Raw genomic sequence first — 20,835 nt, 5'->3', positions numbered from 1 at the left:
AGCTGTTTCGATTCTACGTAAAAGAAATATCCGGTAAAAAAAAATATGGTATGGGGTATAATTTTTTAATATCTTTTATGGATAGTAATTGCTTAATCATCTCCTTTACAAAACAATCTATTTTCTGATTGGCGTAGTGAAGGCCAATCATCTCCTTTACAAAACAAACATGTTGAATTAAAAGGGATAAAACTAAATCAACACATAATATAGAACGAACAAGAAATTAAATTACCTAAACTTCTTTGGGGTAGGTATTGGTTTAAATGTGAACTATATGAGTTCGATATTTTTTTTGACTGGACAACCAAAAACAAAAAAAAAATGGAGCTATCATTAAAAGTAAATTCGGATTTTTTTAGGGTATTTGTCGCGAATTTAGACTGCATAAGTTCAACCTAAACGCTCACTCTAAAATGTATCGATAAAAGCGAATAACGCATTAAAATCATGACAGTGTGATCAATTAATACGCACGTTGAAGAGTTAAAAAAATATATATATATACCTTTTGGGATCCTTTGTCCTCTAAAAACCATCTGTGGATGGTCGACAATATGTGGGCTTGGTCATCGCTCTCATGGCGACCTAGGGTGGGCAAGCAAGATTTAACCAAATTTTTAACATTCGTTTCGAGGATCAAACGCCGGAAGCGCCAATAGAAAAATTTTCTGGCATCCTTCCATTCAACGATTTCCTTTTTGAGAAAAAAAATGAATAAATAGGTGGATCGAAGGTCCATAAAATCTAGAAAAATTTGGGTCCGATCAATGACATATAATAAATACCTAAATCTGACAATGCATTCATTAAAAATGTACATCAATGAAAACAGCTGAGGACGTCATTTTAAATTACCCATATCATTGAAAATTTTAAACGAGAGGCCAATTTATTCCAATGTCTGACGTAAAACTTTGTTAAAGAATTGCCTATTCATCGAGATATCAAGGAAACATGTTACCAATTTAATAGTTAATTTTTAACATGAGAATTATTGGTAATATGGGTTAACAAAATGGCGGGTCCAGCTGATATGCTTTCTGCGACGCTTGAAAATGCATCATTATTATGAATGCATCGTCTGTCTAGGTATTATTATTATATGTCATTGGGCCCGATAGAAATAACAGGAATTCATGGCCCTTTTTTTGGTGCTCTTACACAACAAGGCAGAATTTTAAGGGGGAATCTAAAAATTACTTTGATAACACCCATCTCTAGCATACGGCCGGGTCTGTCGTGAAGGTCCGCGAAGGCGACAGCGACTTGATGGTATATGGGATTAAGGAATTCCTCTCTCTGCTTGAGTAAACGTTCCAATATCACTCTATCATCCGAGGTCAATTGCTCCTCGCCTGTTTGGTCCCTGAAATCTTTGCTTTCTGTTGTCAGCAGAGTTTTTTTGGGGGAAAAAAACATTTTGAACAAAAATATTTTACCACAAAAAAAAATCTTTCAAAATGAAATCGCAATTTTTTTTTCTTCAAACTCTGGACAGGTTTTTAAAAAAGAGGGACAGTTTAAAAAATAAAGAGAAAATTTGATTTATTTATTTTTATAAAAACTGAAGAGAAAAACAATTTTTAGGAGAGTTTAAAAAATATATTTTATTAACTAACTTCTTTCTCTTTTCATAAGGTATATATAACATTTTTACAATTTAAAATTAGAATATAATATTAAAAAGGTTAACATATAAAATAAAATTATAACTAAAATAAAAATATAATTTGAATAAATTGAATTGTAACAACAGTACAAATATAAATTGAATTGTCCAAATTTGAATATATAACATTCTCCTTCTTCTAAAAAGCTTTCACATAAGTTTAATTATGTTATCATAAGTTACTTTTTGACGTATGTTAAACTTCAATTAATGCTATTCTCCATTTTAACATAAAATTTTTCTATTTCTATTTGTTCATCAAGTTGTTTCACAAGTCATCATATCGTTGGCTTGTCACAATCGTTGGTTTGTTTAAATAGTAAGCTTGATATCCTTATCGTAAGTTGTCTCCATAAATCATGATTTTGTTATATAGCTTGCTTGGTAGTACTCAGTTGTTATTATTATCATTTTTCAAAATTGTTATTATCAGTAAGTTGCGAATAATAAGAAATAATAGTTCATCAAATTGGATATAAGAATAAACGAAGAATGATAAAAGATTGTTATATAATATTTTCAGTGTTTTGATTTTTTGCGTTTTAGTGTAAGCGTTTTAATATTTAATTTACTTTATGCATTTAATATTTATTTTATATTTTAGGTTATGTAGTCTTTTAAATAAACAGGTTTTTGTTTAATTCGCACAGGTCTAGAAATAGGTGTTATATCGTTATCATCAGTAATTTTTATATTTTTGTCCACACTTCTCTCCTTAAAAGAATCTTTAGAGTATAATTAATAAGTGTGTTAAAACAGTTTCTAATTCTTATTTGATCTAAATGTCTTCTCAAAATACCTTTCTTTGTCTTAAATTGGAACATCATGTCACTTTCTTTATGTGTGATCATACCTTTGCACCATTTATCATCACCTTGTATTTTGTACCAAACAAAATCTCCTACGTTAAAGGTTCTATTTCGTGGTAAAGTAACGTTTATTTAATTCTCCTTCTCCTCCAACGGTTTTAATAAGTCCCATTTAATTTTAATATCTCGATTAAACATTCTCTGAGATGGTGTAACTCCTGTTGTATAATTACGCATATTTCTGTAATTAAATAAAAACTTGCCAAGTGCGATATCATATAGCGAAATAGTTTTAAAAATTTCTTTTAAAGTAACATCAATCGTAATATTTTTAACAGGAATAATAATTGGAAATTTGCAGTAGGCATCGACTATTATCAACCAATTTTTTGTGAAAAATGGACCCACATAATCTATGTGTATCCTTTCAAAAGGTTTGGTTGCCCGAAACCCATGGTTTTTGTATCTTTATAGGATCATCATGATATATGTTACAATCGTTACAACTTTTCACTTCCATTAATATGTCATTGTTTATACCAGGCCACCACATGTAATCTTTGGCTAAGGATTTGATTTTTCCTGCTCCCAAGTGACCTTCGTGTAATGACTGTAGTATATTTTTTTTCATAGAAGACGGAATTATGATACTGTTTCTTTTGTAAAGACAATCCTTAATTATACTTAATTCCAAATCAATGTTTTTTTAAATATTATTCATTATAGGCCTGTTGTTCTTAATATCATTTATGACTTTTAATTCCATATCTTTCAAAGTTTCGTCACGAATTTGATTAAAATTAATAGGTAAATCCCCATATTCATTTATTATAGTGATATTTTCAACAGCTTCATCATGACATTCTTGTGGTAATCTCGAGAGGCAATCAGGAACAACATTATATTTACCGGCTTTATACTTTATATTAAAATCATATCCTCCTAATGTAATATTCCACTTCTGGAGTCTTAAGGACATGGTGCTATTATCCTTAAGACCCTTGGTAAAGATGTGAACTAGAGGTTTATGGTCAGTAATAATTGTAAATTTCGTGCCGATTAAGTATTTCTGGAACCTCCTTATAGCGAACATAATAGCGAGAGCCTCACGCTCAATATTGGTATAGTTCATTTCGGATTTTAATAAAGTTCTTGACGCGAAAGCTATAGGTTTTTCTTTACCATCTTTTTCAGTATGAAATAATACAGCTCCTAAACCACATTTCGATGCGTCAGTGGCTATCCCTATAGGTAATTCAGTTTAAAATATGTCAAAGCAGGTGGAAGACTAATCAACTTCTTAAGCTCATTAAAACTTTTAGAGTGTTCTAGGTTCCAAGCCCATTTTTCTTTGGTGACAATCTTATACAGAGGATCGGCTATTTCTGCAAAATTGTTCAAAAATTTTCTATAGTAGCCAGCCATTGCCAGAAATGTTGATAATTCAGCAGCTGATTTTGGTTCTGGCATATTAATTATTGCTTTAATTTTGTCATGATTAGCATTAATCCCCGTAGCGTCAATATCATGACCCAGGAACCTCACTTTGTTTTTAAAGAACACACTTTTATTGAAGTTAGGTATTAGCCCAAACGATGATATTCTATCAAACACTTTTTTTATGTTGTTAAGGTGGGCTTCATCGTTTTTTTCCAATTATAAGTAAATCATCAATATAAAATATGACGTCTTCCATGTCACCGAAGATTTTGTCCATGATCTGTTGGAAGATTGCAGATGAGGTCTTGAGCCCAAAAGGAAGTCTAGTAAATTGGTGCGTTGATATGGTTAAAATATTTCTGCAACTTTTATCAATCGGGATCTGTAAGAAAGCATTTTTAAAGTCAATCTTCGTAAATTTCTTTCCTTCTGAAAGTTTAGCTATTAGATCATTGATTCGTGGTAGAGGGTATCTGAAATCTTCTAGAACTGGGTTTACAGTGTCCTTAAAATCAGCACAAAGCCTAATGCTCCCATCATCTTTGTAGACAGCGGTAACAGGACTTGCCCATCGAACATCATTCACCGGCTCAATAATTTTATCATGTATCCATTTTTTAAGTTCATTGCTAACAAGATCAATTTTTGAATAAGGAATACGTCTAGGCGGTATAATTTTAGGTTGGGCATCTCTTCTTAAATGTAACTTGACACTTGCTTTGTTGATTGGCCCATTAGTCAATTTGGATTCACACTCTTTAATCAATTTTTTTATTTCATCTTCGTAATTAGTGTCAACATTTGCTATAAATTTATTTAAAATATTTTTGAAAGCATTGATCCATGTACGTCCCAACAAGGCATTTTTACTTGATTCGACGACTACCGCTTGTAAATATTTTGAGATACCTTCATAAGTCACTTTAACTTGAGTGATGCCGATGATTTTGATTAAATTTCTGTCATAAGCGGCAAGTTGTAACTCGGAAAAAAGATGGTAAAGAAAAACCTATAGCTTTCGCGTCAAGAAATTTATTAAAATCCGAAATGAACTACACCAATATTGAGCGTGAGGCTCTCGCTATTAAGTTCGCTATAAGGAGGTTCCAGGAATACTTAATCGGCACGAAATTTACAATTATTTCTGACCATAAACCTCTAGTTCACATCTTTACCAAGGGTCTTAAGGATAATAGCACCATGTCCTTAAGACTCCAGAAGTGGAATATTACATTAGGAAGATATGATTTTAATATAAAGTATAAAGCCGGTAAATATAATGTTGTTCCTGATTGTCTCTCGAGATTACCAAAAGAATGTCATGATAAAGCTGTTGAAAATATCACTATAATAAATGAATATTGGGATTTACCTATTAATTTTAATCAAATTCGTGACGAAACTTTGAAAGATATGGAATTAAAACAAGTTATAAATGATATTAAGAACAACAGGCCTATAATGAATAATATTTATAAAAACATTGATTTTGAATTAAGTATAATTAAGGATTGTCTTTACAAAAGCAACAGAATCATAATTCCGTCTTCTATGAGAAAAAATATACTACAGTCATTACATGAAGGTCACTTGGGAGCAGGACAAATCAAATCCTTAGCCAAAGATTACATGTGGTGGCCTGGTTGACATAGTAATGGAAGTGAAAAGTTGTGACAATTGTAACATATATCATGATAATCCTATAAAGATACAAAAACCATGGGTTTCGGCAACCAAACCTTTTGAAAGGATACACATAGATTATGCGGGTCCGTTTTTCACAAAAATTGGTTGATAATAGTCGATGCCTACAGCAAATTTCCAATTATTATTCCTGTTAAAAATATTATGACTGGTGTTACTCTAAAAGAAATTTTTAAAACTATTTCGTTATGTGGAATACCCGAAACTATAGTTACTGATAACGGCACTAACTTTACGAGTAACGATTTTGAAAAATTTTGCAATAATTATGGTATCAAACATGAGCTCACATCTGCTTATCATCAGCAATCCAATGGCCAGGTAGAACGCATGGTAAGAACGTTCAAAACACATATGAAAAGGAATATTAAAATTGACCTATATATTGCACTTGGCAAGTTTTTATTTAATTACAGAAATACGCGTAATGATATTACAGGAGTTACACCATCTCAGAAAATGTTTAATCGAGATATTAGAATTAAATGGGACTTATTAAAACCGTTGGAGGAGAAGGAGAATAAAATAAACGTTACTTTACCACGAAATAGAACCTTCAACGTAGGAGATTTTGTTTGGTACAAAATACAAGGTGATGATAAATGGTGCAAAGGTATGATCACACATAAAGAAAGTGACATGATGTTCCAAATTAAGACAGAGAAAGGTATTTTGAGAAGACATTTAGATCAAATAAGAATTAGAAACTGTTTTAACACACTTATTAATTATGATTCTAAGAATTCTTTTAAGGAGGGAAGTGTGGACAAAAATATAAAAATTAATGATAATAACGATATAACACCTATCTATTTCTAGACCTGTGCGAATTAAACAAAAACCTGTTTATTTAAATAAATAACTTAAAATATAAAATAAATATTAAAATGCATAAAGTAAATTAATATAAAAACGCTTACACTAAAACGCAAAAAATCAAAACGCTGAAAATATTATATAACAATCTTATTGATTTATCATTCTTCGTTTTTTCTTATATCCAATTTGATGAACTATTATTTCTTATTATAACTTACTGATAATAACAATTTTGAAAAATGATAATAATAACAACTGAGTACGACCAAACAAGCTAAAAAAATCATGATTTATGGAGACAACTTACGATAATGATATCAAGCTTACGATTTATACAAACCAACGATTGGGACAAGCCAACGATATGATGACTTGTGAAACAACTTGATGAACAAACTAACTATGATAACATAATTAAACTTATGTGAAGGCTTTTTTATTATTTTATTAATGTTGAAAATGTATAAGTTATTCTGACTATAAATGATCTATATATAATAATATATTTTTTAAAATTAGGTATGATTGACGGAGCTTAATGACCCATGTATGGAAATGCAGTTAGAACGACAGATTTCAGTTGATATTCTCTGAAAGACTTATTTATACACCAAAAATTATTAGATAACTTGGAGAAATCAATTATATTGCTATTTAAAAAAATGATTATAAAACAGCTAAAATATGCTCATCACAAAAAAAAAATAATTTAGGAGGAATACCCATATATATCGGGCCAAAGTAATTCAAAACCAGCTCAATTTTCTCGTAGGCACAATCAATCGGAAGATTTATTGGTCATAAATATTAAGAAAACGAATTCGGAAATTAATATAGATGCTAATTCTAGCAATGCTCAAAGATAAAAAAAAAATCTTCAATTTTGTTGATCTTCCTTCACAAAGAGTAAAATTCCCCTTTGTGGTAAGAAATTTGGTTCAATAGAGATTAATCCTATTCCTTAGCACCAAACAAAAATAAACGGTAATAAGAGTATAGAGTTTAACATGCTCAAAAATAAAAAAATGTTTGAAAAAAAATATTTCAAATCATGAAATATGTGTTTTAGAGATACCACAAATATTTTCTACTTAGGTTATGTCCAAAACTTTCAAAAATTTTTAAACCATAAGAAAATACCTATTTTTTCGGGTGTTTGAGAGGTAGGATTATAAAAAAAAAATTTTTAGGAATCTTGAACAAAATTTCAAATGAGAATTCTTAAAAAAATTGCTCTTAAATTTTGCTAAAAAAAAAAAACTTACCAATCCCTTCTTAAAGGAATTTTTATTTTGTTAAATACTTGTAAAAAAAAAATATATACTTTCAAGATTCAAGGCTTTGATGATAGACTCGTCCAAAGCTTGAAGCGTTTGTGGTAGTTTAGATTTTTCGTCCCTGGACGTGGATCCCAAACTCTGGGTTTCGGCGTTCTTGTCGGAACCGGCGACAGAGGCGGTAGAGGATTTATCTTATCCGTGAACAATCAAACAAATAAATATAAAACGAACCCTACGGGGAGGGGTAAAGTGGTATTTTGATGCCCTCCTTTGCCCAGTATTATTGAATTGCAGTTAATTTTGATGGAAGGGAGGTGGTGAAATCGCCATTGGTTTGGGAAGGTGCAAAAATCCCCGCGTTAGCCCCCTACCTTAAGTAATTTAAATATTTTTATCAAAATTTTCCAAGCGCGTTGTGGTATTATATTTAATAAATAGGTGGAACTGTAATAATAATCATTATTTTATTCGTAAAAAAAAGGAGTATTTAAAGAAGGAACTTCTCATAACAATTACCGTGTGCGGGCGGGGTATCGGGCTGGGATTTGGAATTCCTGAGCAATTTTTCTTTGATTTCCTTGCACTGCTCGTCTAGTCTCTCGATAACTTTGACAACGTCCTTCCACCTGAATCTTATCTCGCAGGTACCCGTCGGTTCCAACACGCCGCCCCTGAAGTGTCAAGTAAAAAAAAATGGCGAGGGAGTATTGTGTGACCATGATAGATAAGAATCAGAGTCCCGCGGAGGTACCATTTGAAAGGCCATGGCCGTATTAACGGCTCAAAATTCTCTGGGCCGGCCCAGTCCTAAAAAATTTCGGGCACGGCCCAGTCAGGGTTCATTAAAAAAATCGAAACACTGCCCAGTCCGTGTACCCAGGCTTAGGGCAGGGTTTACAGGTCCCTGACAAAAATAAGGTACCGGTCTGACTCGACGGGAAAATGAATAATTTTACGCACCATCAGGGGAGAACCAGCGGGTTTTTTGGATACTTTGATTTCGAAGAAATCTTTCAATTCAGTTCCTTCCAGAGCTCAGTGTAGACAGACCCGAGTCGGACCTGAAAAATAGGGCAAGGTTCTCGTTCCTTTCCTATTCAATCTCAATATTTAACCCCCCCCCCCCTAATATCCCTATCACAAATATGGATAAAGTTTACCTGCTGTCCTTATCGGCGTACATCTCCATATGGGCGGGATTGATGGCTGGATCTAGCACGACCCAAGCCCCGCCTCTCAGTTCGCTGTAAGGGGGTAAGTATATGATGACGGGTTGGGAATATTGTTCGAGGGCGTCCACTATGTACGCGCCGAATTTTAGGACTTGGTCAAACATGTCTTTTTAAAATATGAAATCGTACACATTTTTAAAACGTTTACATATAACATTTTTAATCGCAGTTAATTCAATCGGCGATATAAAAAATGTAATATTGTCAATTTAATCAAACTAATTTCAAACACGATCAAAATAGGACTATATTTAAATTATTTACAATGTTAGGGAAAATCAAAATTTTAGCCTCAACATTACCCAAGTTTTGAGATAAATACGCGAGGATGAAATACTAATAAAAATATAAATTTAAATGTAACATCAACTATATAACCAATCAATCTTCTGACATACAGTCAATACTCTCCAGATATTTTTCGAATAAACTGCTTTCAAAACATTTTCTCCCTGATGTTAGGATATCCAAAAAAAAAACCTTTAATTCTCAAAAGTAGCCTCTTTTAAAAGAAATTAAATGTATTACCTTTCATACCGCCAGAAAAACCTCTCCAATTCGCGAAAATCATGAGCGGCAAACCTTCTCTGTCAAAATCTTTTATAGCTTGCGAAGTTTTATAAGCCGAATCCGGGAACCACACTTGACCGGCTTGGCTTATTTTCTGTTTTATTTCCAAAAAAAGGGGGGGGGGGTTAAGATGAGAGGAAAGAGGATATAAAAAAATTAATATTTAGAAGGTATTGAGAAAATTTAGGCGAAAATTTTCGCGCCAAAATTGAGAACGAGTCCTGAGCAAGGCACGGTTTTCGGCAACACTGATGGTTAATTTTTGTCTTCTGGCAGATGATAGTAATTCAGAGGACGCACTAAATATTAGAGACCTAACGCAAGCTATCTTTTGTACTATTCCTACGTGATTTTAAGCCACGATAATATAAATGTATGATTCCGGGGTACGGACAAACCCAGTAAGCCCAAAGCGTTATTCAAGAGTCGCGTATTTTTACCCGAGTCTCGACCCCGAGGGTAAGGTCAATGATAAAAAAAATTGTGCTCATCAAAATGGTATATATAAAGGAGTTACCTTGGCTTCGGAGTCGAGGTTGGCTGGATCGGCGGGTATATCTATCTCGACGGTTCTTGTTTCAACAGCTATAACCCCCAGAGGAATCCCGCCAAGTCGGGCTCGCCCGCATATAACCGTCGGGGCCCACGGTTTCATTATCTCGTCGAATGAACCTATTTTTTTTAATTCATTTTATGGATATATATATATATATAAAGACAAAAAATATCCCTAGGAGATAATCTCTAAGGATCATATAGTCATGCCTAACCCTTGGTATGTTTAAAACTGTAAAAAAAAAATGAGATGAGTAAGATGTTACGATTAAATATAGCTCACCAGGAAATCCAGAATACCCTCATCTAAACAATAAACGTATATTCAAAAGAGATATTTCAAATGTACCCATATCCATGATTCCGGTTAAAAATTTGTTCGACCCACGAAGCTGGTCCTGTTCTGCAGGGGCGTTCAGACCGGGAGAGTTAGGAGTATTCCCATTGGTAGAAGGGGAAACGGAAGAGTCCAAAGAATGGGCGCGACCTATGGCGCCAATGTCTTTACCGCTCAACATCCATCTCGGGTCGTAAGGAGAATTGGTAGGCGTAAAACCTAGGGGGGAAATGAAACCGATATTAATAAATATTATTTTTCTTCCACTTTTCAATTCAAAAACATAGATTCCCAAATAAAATAACGATAAAAAAGGTCTTGTACAATAACTATTTTTAAGGCTATTTAAAAGAATTAATTTTAAGGTGGTTATTAGATTATGGGTATATGCGGAGATCTAAACAAAATGCAAATATTTTATACCTATGGGTCTGTCTACAGGATCTTTTAGCAAGTAGAGAGGTGTGATGGGAAGATTTTCACCAGTTACCTAAAGAATTTATAAACCGTGTATTATTAAATTATATATGTAAAATCAAAAATTAATCCCAAGTATCTAAAGTTCTAAGCTTTTCCTTTTGGAAAGCTGCTAGATTTTACCGGAGTGGTTTTCATTTATTCATTCTCATTAGATCTTTTTATATTTCTCTCTACGTGTCTTCCCAATCTCAATTCACCCCAATTTTTCTCTTCCTTCATATGCATTCCTTAACCTTGGGAACGAAGGATATCCAATTCAGGAAGAGGGCAACGGCGCTCAAATCATTGGTGCAAGAGGCGTGGGCTACCCCGTTGTTGTGGGTTATTTGAAGTCCTCCCAACTGAGAATTGGAAGTGTAAACTTCCCTTCCCAACAGTTTGTTCAGAGCAGCCGAACCCGTCAATATCACGTGACTGTTCTCCACCTGGGCCACCTGTTTTTTCAAAAAAAATTATTCGGTATTATTTGGTCGCGATTGGGGCATAGCCAAGAATACGAACCCTAGAATATTTCGAGGGTTCGAGAATCGTTTGTTTTAGAACGGAGATAACCGTGCAAGAAAAATTAATGGACCTCGCCGAAATATCCCTGTCATTATTGTTAAAATAGGTAAGTGTGACAGAAACCCAATAAATGGGGTTATTAAGAGGAGGGATACTATCATTTATAGTGTCTTCATCCTTCCTAGAAAGAAAGAAAGAAAGAAAGAAAGAAAGAAAGAAAGAAAGAAAGAAAGAAAGAAAGAAAGAAAGAAAGAAAGAAAAGAAATTCTTTCTTTCCATCTGCATAGAACATTTTTTCTTAACTTTACCGGATCATTTTCTATTATATTTTAAGTAAAAAAAAATTCAATTTACATCGTGATTCATTTCGTAGAATGTTTAAATAAAATATATTTTTAGAAGTATTCGTTGATTGTTGATTGGATGATTAAATTAAAGATGAGAACCGAAGAAAAGAACGAAAAAAGGTAATAAAGCAAGTTGCGATTGCCTCTACCAGTAAGATTGGGCCATCTAAAATGTATATTTTTTAAAATTTAACATCTGGGTTATTCTTTGAAGTTGTAAAGCTATGACCCAAAGAAGAATATTTTCTTCGAAAAAATTGACCGAGTGTTGAATGAGCAATTTAATCACTAAAATATGAATGGCCATTACTTGTTGCGATACTATAAAATTACTTAATTTTGTTGATTTATGTTTTTTGGGTTAGAATAAATGTGCAAAAATTCCCTATTACTAATGCCTAGAAAATTTCGTAGTTAAAAAATAATCAGCAATATTCAGGTGGAAAACTCAATGACGATAATTTGGAAAATATCATTCACTTTAAAATGAAAAATTATTTTGAATATTTTTGAGAATGCAATTAAGCGCTGAATCTGAACCTGATTCAAGAATTATTTTTATTTTTACTGAACCCAAACCTCGTAAAAGAATTAATTCTTCATAGACAACCAACTCCTTCTTTACAACTCTAAGGGTTCTTAACCCCGATTATGACGTTCCTAAAAAATGTTTAACGATACGTCAATAAATTCTCATTCAAAAAAAAATATACGGATTTGACTCAGTTAAAAAAAAACGATGTAGTGGGAATAAAAATATACAAAATACATTACCCTTTGGCCCAGTCGGATGAGATACGCTCCTATACCTATAGACCGACACGTTACTATACCGTATGTAGGGATCGTTCTATAGGCCCTAGACGTGCAGCCTGCGTTGAAAGTCGATTAATAAGAGTTTACATGGATATTTAGGAATTTTTAAAAATCTGCACAAATTTGAGAGACTTTAAGATATAGGGGTGTAACTTGTGTCATAGCGGGGTAAATTTAAAGTGGCATACATTGTATTCCCGTCAATTTATTAGTGGGACTTAAAAACATTTTTTTTTTATTCATTGTTTATAAGATTAGATATCGTTCCAAATTTGGAACAACGGGCAGTATGGGGTAGCAAGCAATGGATATAGAAAAAGTGGAAAATCTCGTGTGTAATATTTTTGTTTAAAAGTAACCATTTTAATAGTCAAATATAGTGTTGTTAAACGGTTCGTTGTGATTAGGAACGGCTAATTCAAAATTTTAGCTGGAAAAATCTTGCCAAAGTTAGCTAATCCATGTCTAAGACCTTTGTGCTGAGCAAAATCTTCGGGCTTGCTTAATATTTTCTAGATAAATAGTATAGCCGTTTTTGGAAATAGGCTCAAATCCATCCGTTTAACAACACTAGTCAAATATCTTAGCCGTAATGTCACGTGGTAAAAGTAAGAATACGGAGTAGGTGAATATCTTTGTCCCAAACCTTAATGGTGGTGGGGGGCGGGAATAGATAACTTCAACCTCCACCGGGAAAATCCCCTGACTCTAACATTATTTCCCCCCATATAACAATGTTATTATTAAAGTTTCGAAGGAAAATAAGCACCTGCAATCATGGCGCTGCCCTTCAAATTTTCGACCCCCAAATCTGGTTGTGTACCGATAATGCAATCTATTTTGTACCGCAATTCCTCCGCCGTTCTCTTGTTATCGCTCGTATCATGGCGAATGTCATTTTTGGCCGTGACATCTCCGTTACAGTAAATAGGTTTGAGCGGAACTTTCACAGGTTGAGCAATGATGGAGTTGTTATTTTTGGCTTTTTCGTAATCTTCGGGGCTGAGATAGAGGTACTTGAAGCCCTTGGTCGATTTTTTTTTATCAAGTTAAAAATAATAGCCTTTAAAACGTTTTGAGCGGTAGGTTCGGCCTTAAGCCCGGGTACACGGACCGGGCCGTATTTTAATTTTTTTAAACATACCCGGGCCGAGCTACGTCGGACCAAAAAATCCGGGCCGGACCATGCAAATGGTACCTCTGCAGGTCTCCGAATTAAATATAAGTTTGCTTTATTTGAGAGGGGAAAAAAATTATTAGCAGATATGGATGAGCATGTATGCGCTTCCGAAAAATATAGAGCGGGAAGGAATATCGTAAGATCATAGCACTGGAAAAGAGCGTTACAAAATCTACTGATTTTTTTTTAGCGCTTATCGTTTACCTTAAAACGGAAATGTTTATATTCCGAGACATCTTTGTTTTAATTTAAATTTCTCAATCTAGTTTTAAACGAATCTAATCGAAATTTCGATATTTACAAAGGAAAACGTTTAAACTTTATTCGGATCGCGTTCATCTTCCCACGCAACCTTGAATTTGTTTTTGAGGGCCTCGTCTATACCTATCCTGGCGCCGCTGTTGGAAGAAATGTATAGCCTGGGAATTTTCAATTTCATGGCCAGCTCCGACGCCTTGTAGTAGAGCAAATCTTCCCGGGTGCCAAAAGAACCGATTTTAAATGTTATGTCGTTCGCTATGACTATTATGTCCCGGCCTTAACGTTGGTACGATGTAGGAAAAAATTTTTTTTTTTAAATATATTTTTATCTCCATCTATCACACTTTTGTTAAAGGCAACAAAATAAAGATGGATTTTTAGAAAAAGGAAAAAGATTAAGGTAATCATTTTCAACTGCATTAATTAGTAATGAATGATAAATAAATGATATAAAACTTTCGACAAACTTATTGTAAATTAAACGTGCATTAATTTAGCTTGGCTAAGCTGATAGACGTGCGGGCTAGGGACTTCTAAATTCCCCAAACTCAGCCCTAACTCCTGACTCTAGCAAAAAAAAAACAAATTAAAGCGATCAATATATCTACGATAATGCCTTTACAACTAACTACTCCACCCGTCTATTTCAATGACGGTCTCATACCCCCCCCCCCCCCCCGAGTTTCTGTTCGGACTAAAAAAAATTCCAGAACCTACAAAAAATCAAAATTTATTTATTACTCCCCCAGAAACAAATGATCGAATTGTACAAAATAAAAAAACATTTTTGTTTATATGCGCTATCTCGTTTGTCGTTACCCGAAATTAGGGATCTTCGGACCCCGGCTCATTAAGAATTTCTATAGAAGTTTTTCGGCAAGGTCCGTTAAATTTTTTTTGTACGAATTATCTGGCAAACACATTTACAATATCTATTTCCCTAGTTATAATTCTTACAATGTAAACTAAGGCGCTTATTTCTACAACAACCGTAACATAAGGAGCTAGTTTAATTATTATGGTGAATTTACTTTAGTATTTTAGTTAGACAGCTCTTCAAAAAAATAAACATATTTCCCATGTTATTATAAATATTATTAAATCAAAAAAAAAAAACATTAGCTCGAAATCTCCCAAAAAACAATCAAAATTTTTAATGCCAGGGGGTGGCTCATTAGAATTTTATGAAAAATATGACATTTGTAAGGCCCTGTCTGATTTTTTTTATGTAGAAAATTTCCCGCTCTATATATTTTTTTGACCTCGTGGTAGAATAATTTTTTGAACCTTGACTAATTACAGATCTTTATTCGACATCCAAAATAATATTTTGGTTCCTGCCCTAGAAAGTTTACAAATCAATCAGTGAAAGTGTTAATAAAGATGGGGGGAGGGGGATGGCCAGATTACCCTGTTTAGTAAAAAAAGGTATAAAAGGATAGTTTTTGGTCACCTTTTGGGTATTCGGGAGTGTATAGCGTAGTTTTCCAAGCGACCATGCCTATATCGTTGCCTCCCGGGAGACGCTCGCATTCGACCAGTTCGTCGTTGGTGTCCAGGACCAATTCCGTAAAACTGGCTACCCTCTCGGGCATAACTATCTCTTCGAAAGAGGGTACAAGAAGTTCTGTATTAACGTATATGATTTCAAAAGTTCAAGTTAAGGGGGAAGGGCATAAAATGTAATAAGACATTGTTCGCCCGCAGCACCATTTTTCATTTTCTGGTGAGTAAAAATGCTTCATATTTCAATCATACCCTAACACCCATATTAATCCGCTGATAATTTTTTTCCTTCTTCTTCCGATCAATTAAAGAGGTAAAAATTTTCCTGTTTCCTTATCTTATAAATATGGCCCTTTAATTTAAGGATTTATCAATTCATATTTTGGTTTCACTTCAATCATCATTCCCGCTTTCATTCGTATAATAAATGAATAATAACAAAAAGCGAACCTTTCGACTCTGACTCTTTAGTCTTGGCCCCGTTACGCACTCTAATGATCTTTAAATCTGCTAAAAACCGTTTCCAGTTATCGATCAAGTTCTACAAAAATAATATATATATATATAAAAATTGGGCGTATAAAAATATCAAAAATGTGGAATATCCTAATGAATGACGAAACCTGCTTGAAAAAGTCCGGGAAATCGTAAACGTAGGTGGTGGCGTTAGATTGGGCTTGGAACCTTTTGTGCTGCAGGTGATCCTTCGTCATGTAAGGCGAACTCAGCAAATGGCCGTGCAGAGGACCTTTTTTGACGGGGCCGTATGCTTCGAATTTTATCTGAGAATACAATTTAGATTTATCATATTAAATCCTATTTAGGAAACTATAATATAAGTGTTCGAGCTGGAAGTTTTAAACAAAAAAAAATAGTGTTTCTTCTTTAAAAGTGGGAATTTAAGGCGGTTCTCATTAATTGTGCGGAATTCGAGTGCGCTCGACTATATTCCTTTTTTTTAAAAAAAATGGCGGAAAACGAATATGTTATTTTAAAAAAAGGATGGGCAAAACCTGGCCGGTAGTAGGGTCGGTGACTTCTTGGTAGGTGCTGATATCTACGTAATAACCGTTTTCGTTGGTGACAAATATTCTCAGGGAAAGGGGTTTGCTGACAGAGGTCAACCTTAAAAGCGACCGCGTTAAAAATAAAGAAAATAGATAATTGAATTCATATATATATATATATTGGACATAGAATATTTGTTATGACGATTCGGTTTAGAAACGCAACACGAACGGGAAACGTTTATCTCCACAAGGGGGTAAGATTATGATAAGGAATGTTCTTTCATTCCATGCCATCGATCAAAAAAGATAAAGACCGAACCCTTTTAATTTGGGCTAATATTCCTATAAAACCCTCACATATACTAGGGTTCTAGAGTGAACTAACGAAGAGATAGGAGTAGGAGCAGCAGGTTCTTATAATCTTATATTTAGGCAAAATTTAGCCTCCTAGCTTTCATACTTAGATATCTAAGGTGAAAGCATAAAAGAAATTGCCTTTATTTGCGTTTGCGAGTGTCGTAAATCATTAAATAGGTGAATTAATTTATAAAATTAGGGAATTGAATACGAAAAATGAACTAGTATCAAAATAAGGAATATACCTTTTTATCTTAAAAAAAATTCTAAAAAAATAAATAAATTTTGAATTCCAATCATTAAATTATGGAATATAAAACACTGGCAGAAAAAAAGAATGCTTAGAACCCTTAGATATCTCCAAAAGTATAAAAGCTAGGGAGAGGAGGCTAAAATTTTGTCCAGTTATAGATTAAAAGAATTTTTTGATCGATTCGGTATGGAATGACCCATTATCATAATCTTCTTCCTTTTGTTGGAATGACCTCGTATTTTTTTTTCTTTTCGAATCATCGTGCATTATTAGAGAGGCGTTCGATCGAAAAAATGATAGATAAAAATTAATTGGGACATATTGTCACCTATAATTATTCAAAATGTTTTATTCGGACTTGGTATGGAGTAGAGCTAGCCTATATAATCTTGATTCGACTGATGGCGCCGATTTAATAAATATCGGTTTACACGCAATGACACATAATAATAATACCTAGACTGACGATGCATTCATATTGAATGCGAATCAGCTGGACCCGCCATTTTGGTAACCTATAGGGTAATATTCTCGTATTTAAAAAACTACCATTCATCTCGATGATCAGGCAATTCTTCAATAAGGCTTGCGCGAGACATAACGAATTGGCCTTGCTGTTTATGATATGGGTAATCAAAATGGCGTCCCCAACTGTTTTCGCCGACGTACACTTTTGATGTACGCGCCCTCAGTCTAGGGTTATTATCATATGTCATTGCATACACGTATTCCTTTATTCTGCTCATTTATCTAACTTTCAGATAAAATTATATTTACCTAACAGCCACCTTGATTTCGGCCTGCAAAACTCTGAGCTTCCAAAGCCGGTGGCCATACCGGTCCACTATTCCCCGGACACTTTCCTCGATCTTGATGGGGTCCATGACGACGGTCGGCACGAAATTGAGGAAAATGTGATTGCAGTCCGCCTTTTTGGCGTCGGGGTGCCAAGATATCAGTTCCAGTTCGTCCATCGCTTCCAGCAAGATCCGTTCACCTAAGATTATTTTAATCAAGTCAAAAAAAATGGATTATATCTGGCTCGTTCATTATAAGATGTCACACGGGTATGGGTAAAAAAAAACCCGAATTTGTCAGTTTTTAGTGGTGTTGTTAAACGGCCCGATTTGAGCCGATGTTTTAAAAACGGTAAACTCCGTATTTTAGCCGGAAAAATATTGCCTATGCCTTGAGATTTGACTAATAGATGTCCAAACCTTTATGCCATCTATGAGCGAACTATTCGGGCTTGTGCAATATTATTCGGGCTAAAATACGGAGTTAGCGGCTTTCAAAAATCGGCGCAAATCGAGTCGTTTAACGACACCGGTTTTTTAGTTTTACTACTGTAGGACCTTGTTCTCTGATCGATTATACTTGTATGTATCGATGATAAGTTAACTCAAAGAAAATATATTTCAATATTTTCTAATAAATTCCCGTAACGTAAACAAAAAGGATTGTATAAATAATATACACTTAAAATATTGTTTATTTTTATTGAATACAATAAATTAGATTATTGGATATGGGCTTGGGGAATATTTTTTGAAACTTATATAGGTGGGCTTTGGGAATTCTTTATCTAATATTAAATATCGCCAGGACTATTTTACTGAGATTAAGGCCGAAGACCTCTGAAAGGATTGACCCCCAAGTGGCCAGAATTTATTCATTTTTTATAATTTCCCGAGTTCACGAGTTCCACGTGTCCGGTCATCAAAATGGTCTCCACCAATCATATTTGGTACTCTGTTTAGGACTAATTAGTGAATCTTGCTAGGGGGCCAATAAGAAACGAGAGAATATTAACTGAATAATGATACTTTACCTTCATTTTGAAGGTACTCGAAGGAGGCCTCCTTGGATACCAAATCGCAATGTCTGACGATGGCCCGCACGAAAAATCGATAATCGTTCACTTCCCTCCCCTTGGCCACCTATTTATTTTTCATGGCAAAGAAAAGTCATTTATTTTTATAAAAAATAATAGGGTATATCTCTTCATTTTAGTCACATCTAGCATAAATATAGCTTAGACTCAGACATGATAGCAATAGATATTCCCTGTGGTTTCAAAACCCAGTAAATCAGTTGTGACGTTTTACAGTCCTCGTAATAAAGGATAGATATTCTTGATATGAACACTTAACGTAAATAATTTCCTTATTTTATAAATAATAAGGTATCCATTTCTTAGATTACCACTTCAAGCGTAAATTATAGTTAGACTCAGACAGTATGGCAATAGTGATTCCCTGGGGTCCTGAAACCCGGAAAATCATTTGCAACGTTTTACGGTCTTTCTTTCTAAAATGTGAGGTAACCATAATTACTCGAAACTCACATGGAGCCATATAGGTACCGACTAGGGAAAGGATATCCTTGATAAGAATACGAATTGCAAATAATTTCCTTATCTCATGAGAAGAGAAGAGAAGAAGAGAAGAGAGAGAAGAGAAGAGAAAGAAGAAGAGAGAAGAAGAGAAGAGAGAAGAAAGAGAAGAGAAGAAGAGAAGAGAAGAGAAGAGAAAGAGAGAAGAGAAGAGAGAGAGAGAAAGATTTAGCAAACCTTGGCTCTACCCAAATACATGTGCATTTTGTAATTGGCGGTGGGAATCGTTTCGAGATCAAAAGTCCTCATCCGGTTTATTTCGAGCTGGAAGGCGAGGGCCGGCTCCAGGTACCTGTAGACTCTGTCTTCCTTGAAATCGTCCCTTAGGCGATACGTAAAATATTTGGGGAACATTTGGTGCTGATATAGCAAAATAAATTCATTTTTTTAGGTCTTAAAAAAGTAAAAAATATAAAAAAATGCGTTTTATAAACTTAGCATATCCCTTTCCACCCAATAAACTTGTCATCCATCTCTTCTCGCGTCCTGATTATCGGCAACAAGGTAAAGCTCTTACCAGCTCTCACTAACTTAATGTCCCACGCTTATAAAATACTTACTAAACTTTTCCGAATCTACAAATTCTCCCTCAGCTCTGTCTCGCACTAATAAAATGATTCTTACACTTTCTAAATTACAAATCCTACTTCTTTCGAGTTACTTACATTGACCTTGTTGTCTCGAGCTTCTTGTGTAGTTGGCGTGATCCCGACTAGACCCGTAACGATCAAAAATGTGAGTCTCCTTATGCCCTTGGCCTTCAATACGTCGCGCTGGCTCTGACAGAATCTCTCGAACTTCAGAGCTATAGCGTCGTCTTCTCGCAGAGAGGGCCTGATCCGGCTAGTCAAGGATGCCGCGCATTCCATGTGGACCGAGGGGACGTTGGTCTTTGTGGACGAAGATAACCCGGGGGTGGAAGAGACAGGTGTCAGGCTAATGGCGGCGTTGAGTATGAGTATCGGTTCCTCGGATTGGGACGGCTTTTGATGAAGTAAATTGTATAAGGAGGGGGAGGGGGTCGTGGTTATAAAAATCAAAATGGTGGTTTTCAAAAAAACAAACAATCAAACCTTTTTTGTAATGATTTAAATTAGGGCTGCATTGATATTTTTTCAAAGTTTGAGGTATATATAGTAAATTTACGTGGTCTCCTTATTATGTTAACGAGTTTATTGAAAGATCAATTTTCCAATTTTAATAATTTTTTTGCATAATGTTTTACAGATCGTGTTAAATATATTATTTTTTTTTTCAAATTGATCAAAATATGTAGCAATTGGGTCTTCCAGGTTTTAAGGCTATAAT

The 20,835-nt window shown here is 34.3% G+C and overlaps 1 protein-coding gene across 2 annotated transcripts in view; it reads right to left on the bottom strand.

The window, feature by feature from the left end:
- LOC135927230 (acetyl-CoA carboxylase-like) overlaps window positions 1–20,835 on the bottom strand; it is a 47,188-nt gene that overhangs the window by 1,097 nt on the left and 25,256 nt on the right. The window contains exons 29-49 of one of the 2 annotated variants that reach the window (XM_065463185.1): window positions 20,193–20,510; window positions 19,705–19,887; window positions 18,964–19,072; window positions 17,910–18,129; window positions 16,526–16,637; window positions 16,136–16,294; window positions 15,963–16,053; window positions 15,460–15,633; window positions 14,065–14,282; window positions 13,335–13,590; window positions 12,524–12,621; window positions 11,132–11,332; window positions 10,842–10,908; window positions 10,431–10,637; window positions 10,044–10,198; window positions 9,485–9,620; window positions 8,885–9,062; window positions 8,241–8,395; window positions 7,769–7,915; window positions 1,204–1,385; window positions 509–697 (exon numbers count right to left, since the gene is read on the bottom strand). In XM_065463185.1, coding sequence (XP_065319257.1) covers window positions 509–697; window positions 1,204–1,385; window positions 7,769–7,915; window positions 8,241–8,395; window positions 8,885–9,062; window positions 9,485–9,620; window positions 10,044–10,198; window positions 10,431–10,637; window positions 10,842–10,908; window positions 11,132–11,332; window positions 12,524–12,621; window positions 13,335–13,590; window positions 14,065–14,282; window positions 15,460–15,633; window positions 15,963–16,053; window positions 16,136–16,294; window positions 16,526–16,637; window positions 17,910–18,129; window positions 18,964–19,072; window positions 19,705–19,887; window positions 20,193–20,510 — 3,555 coding nt within the window. Of the gene's footprint in view, window positions 1–508; window positions 698–1,203; window positions 1,386–7,768; window positions 7,916–8,240; window positions 8,396–8,884; window positions 9,063–9,484; window positions 9,621–10,043; window positions 10,199–10,430; window positions 10,638–10,841; window positions 10,909–11,131; window positions 11,333–12,523; window positions 12,622–13,334; window positions 13,591–14,064; window positions 14,283–15,459; window positions 15,634–15,962; window positions 16,054–16,135; window positions 16,295–16,525; window positions 16,638–17,909; window positions 18,130–18,963; window positions 19,073–19,704; window positions 19,888–20,192; window positions 20,511–20,835 lie in introns of those variants that run through there. The other variant, XM_065463186.1, reaches the window with a different exon arrangement.

Source organism: Gordionus sp. m RMFG-2023, chromosome 3 (genome assembly GCF_954871325.1).
Source record: "Gordionus sp. m RMFG-2023 chromosome 3, tfGorSpeb1-WG-v2, whole genome shotgun sequence".
Lineage (NCBI taxonomy): Eukaryota > Metazoa > Nematomorpha > Gordioida > Chordodea > Parachordodidae > Gordionus > Gordionus sp. m RMFG-2023.
Note: the sequence above shows the minus strand (reverse complement) of the source record. Positions and strands in the feature narration are given on the sequence as shown.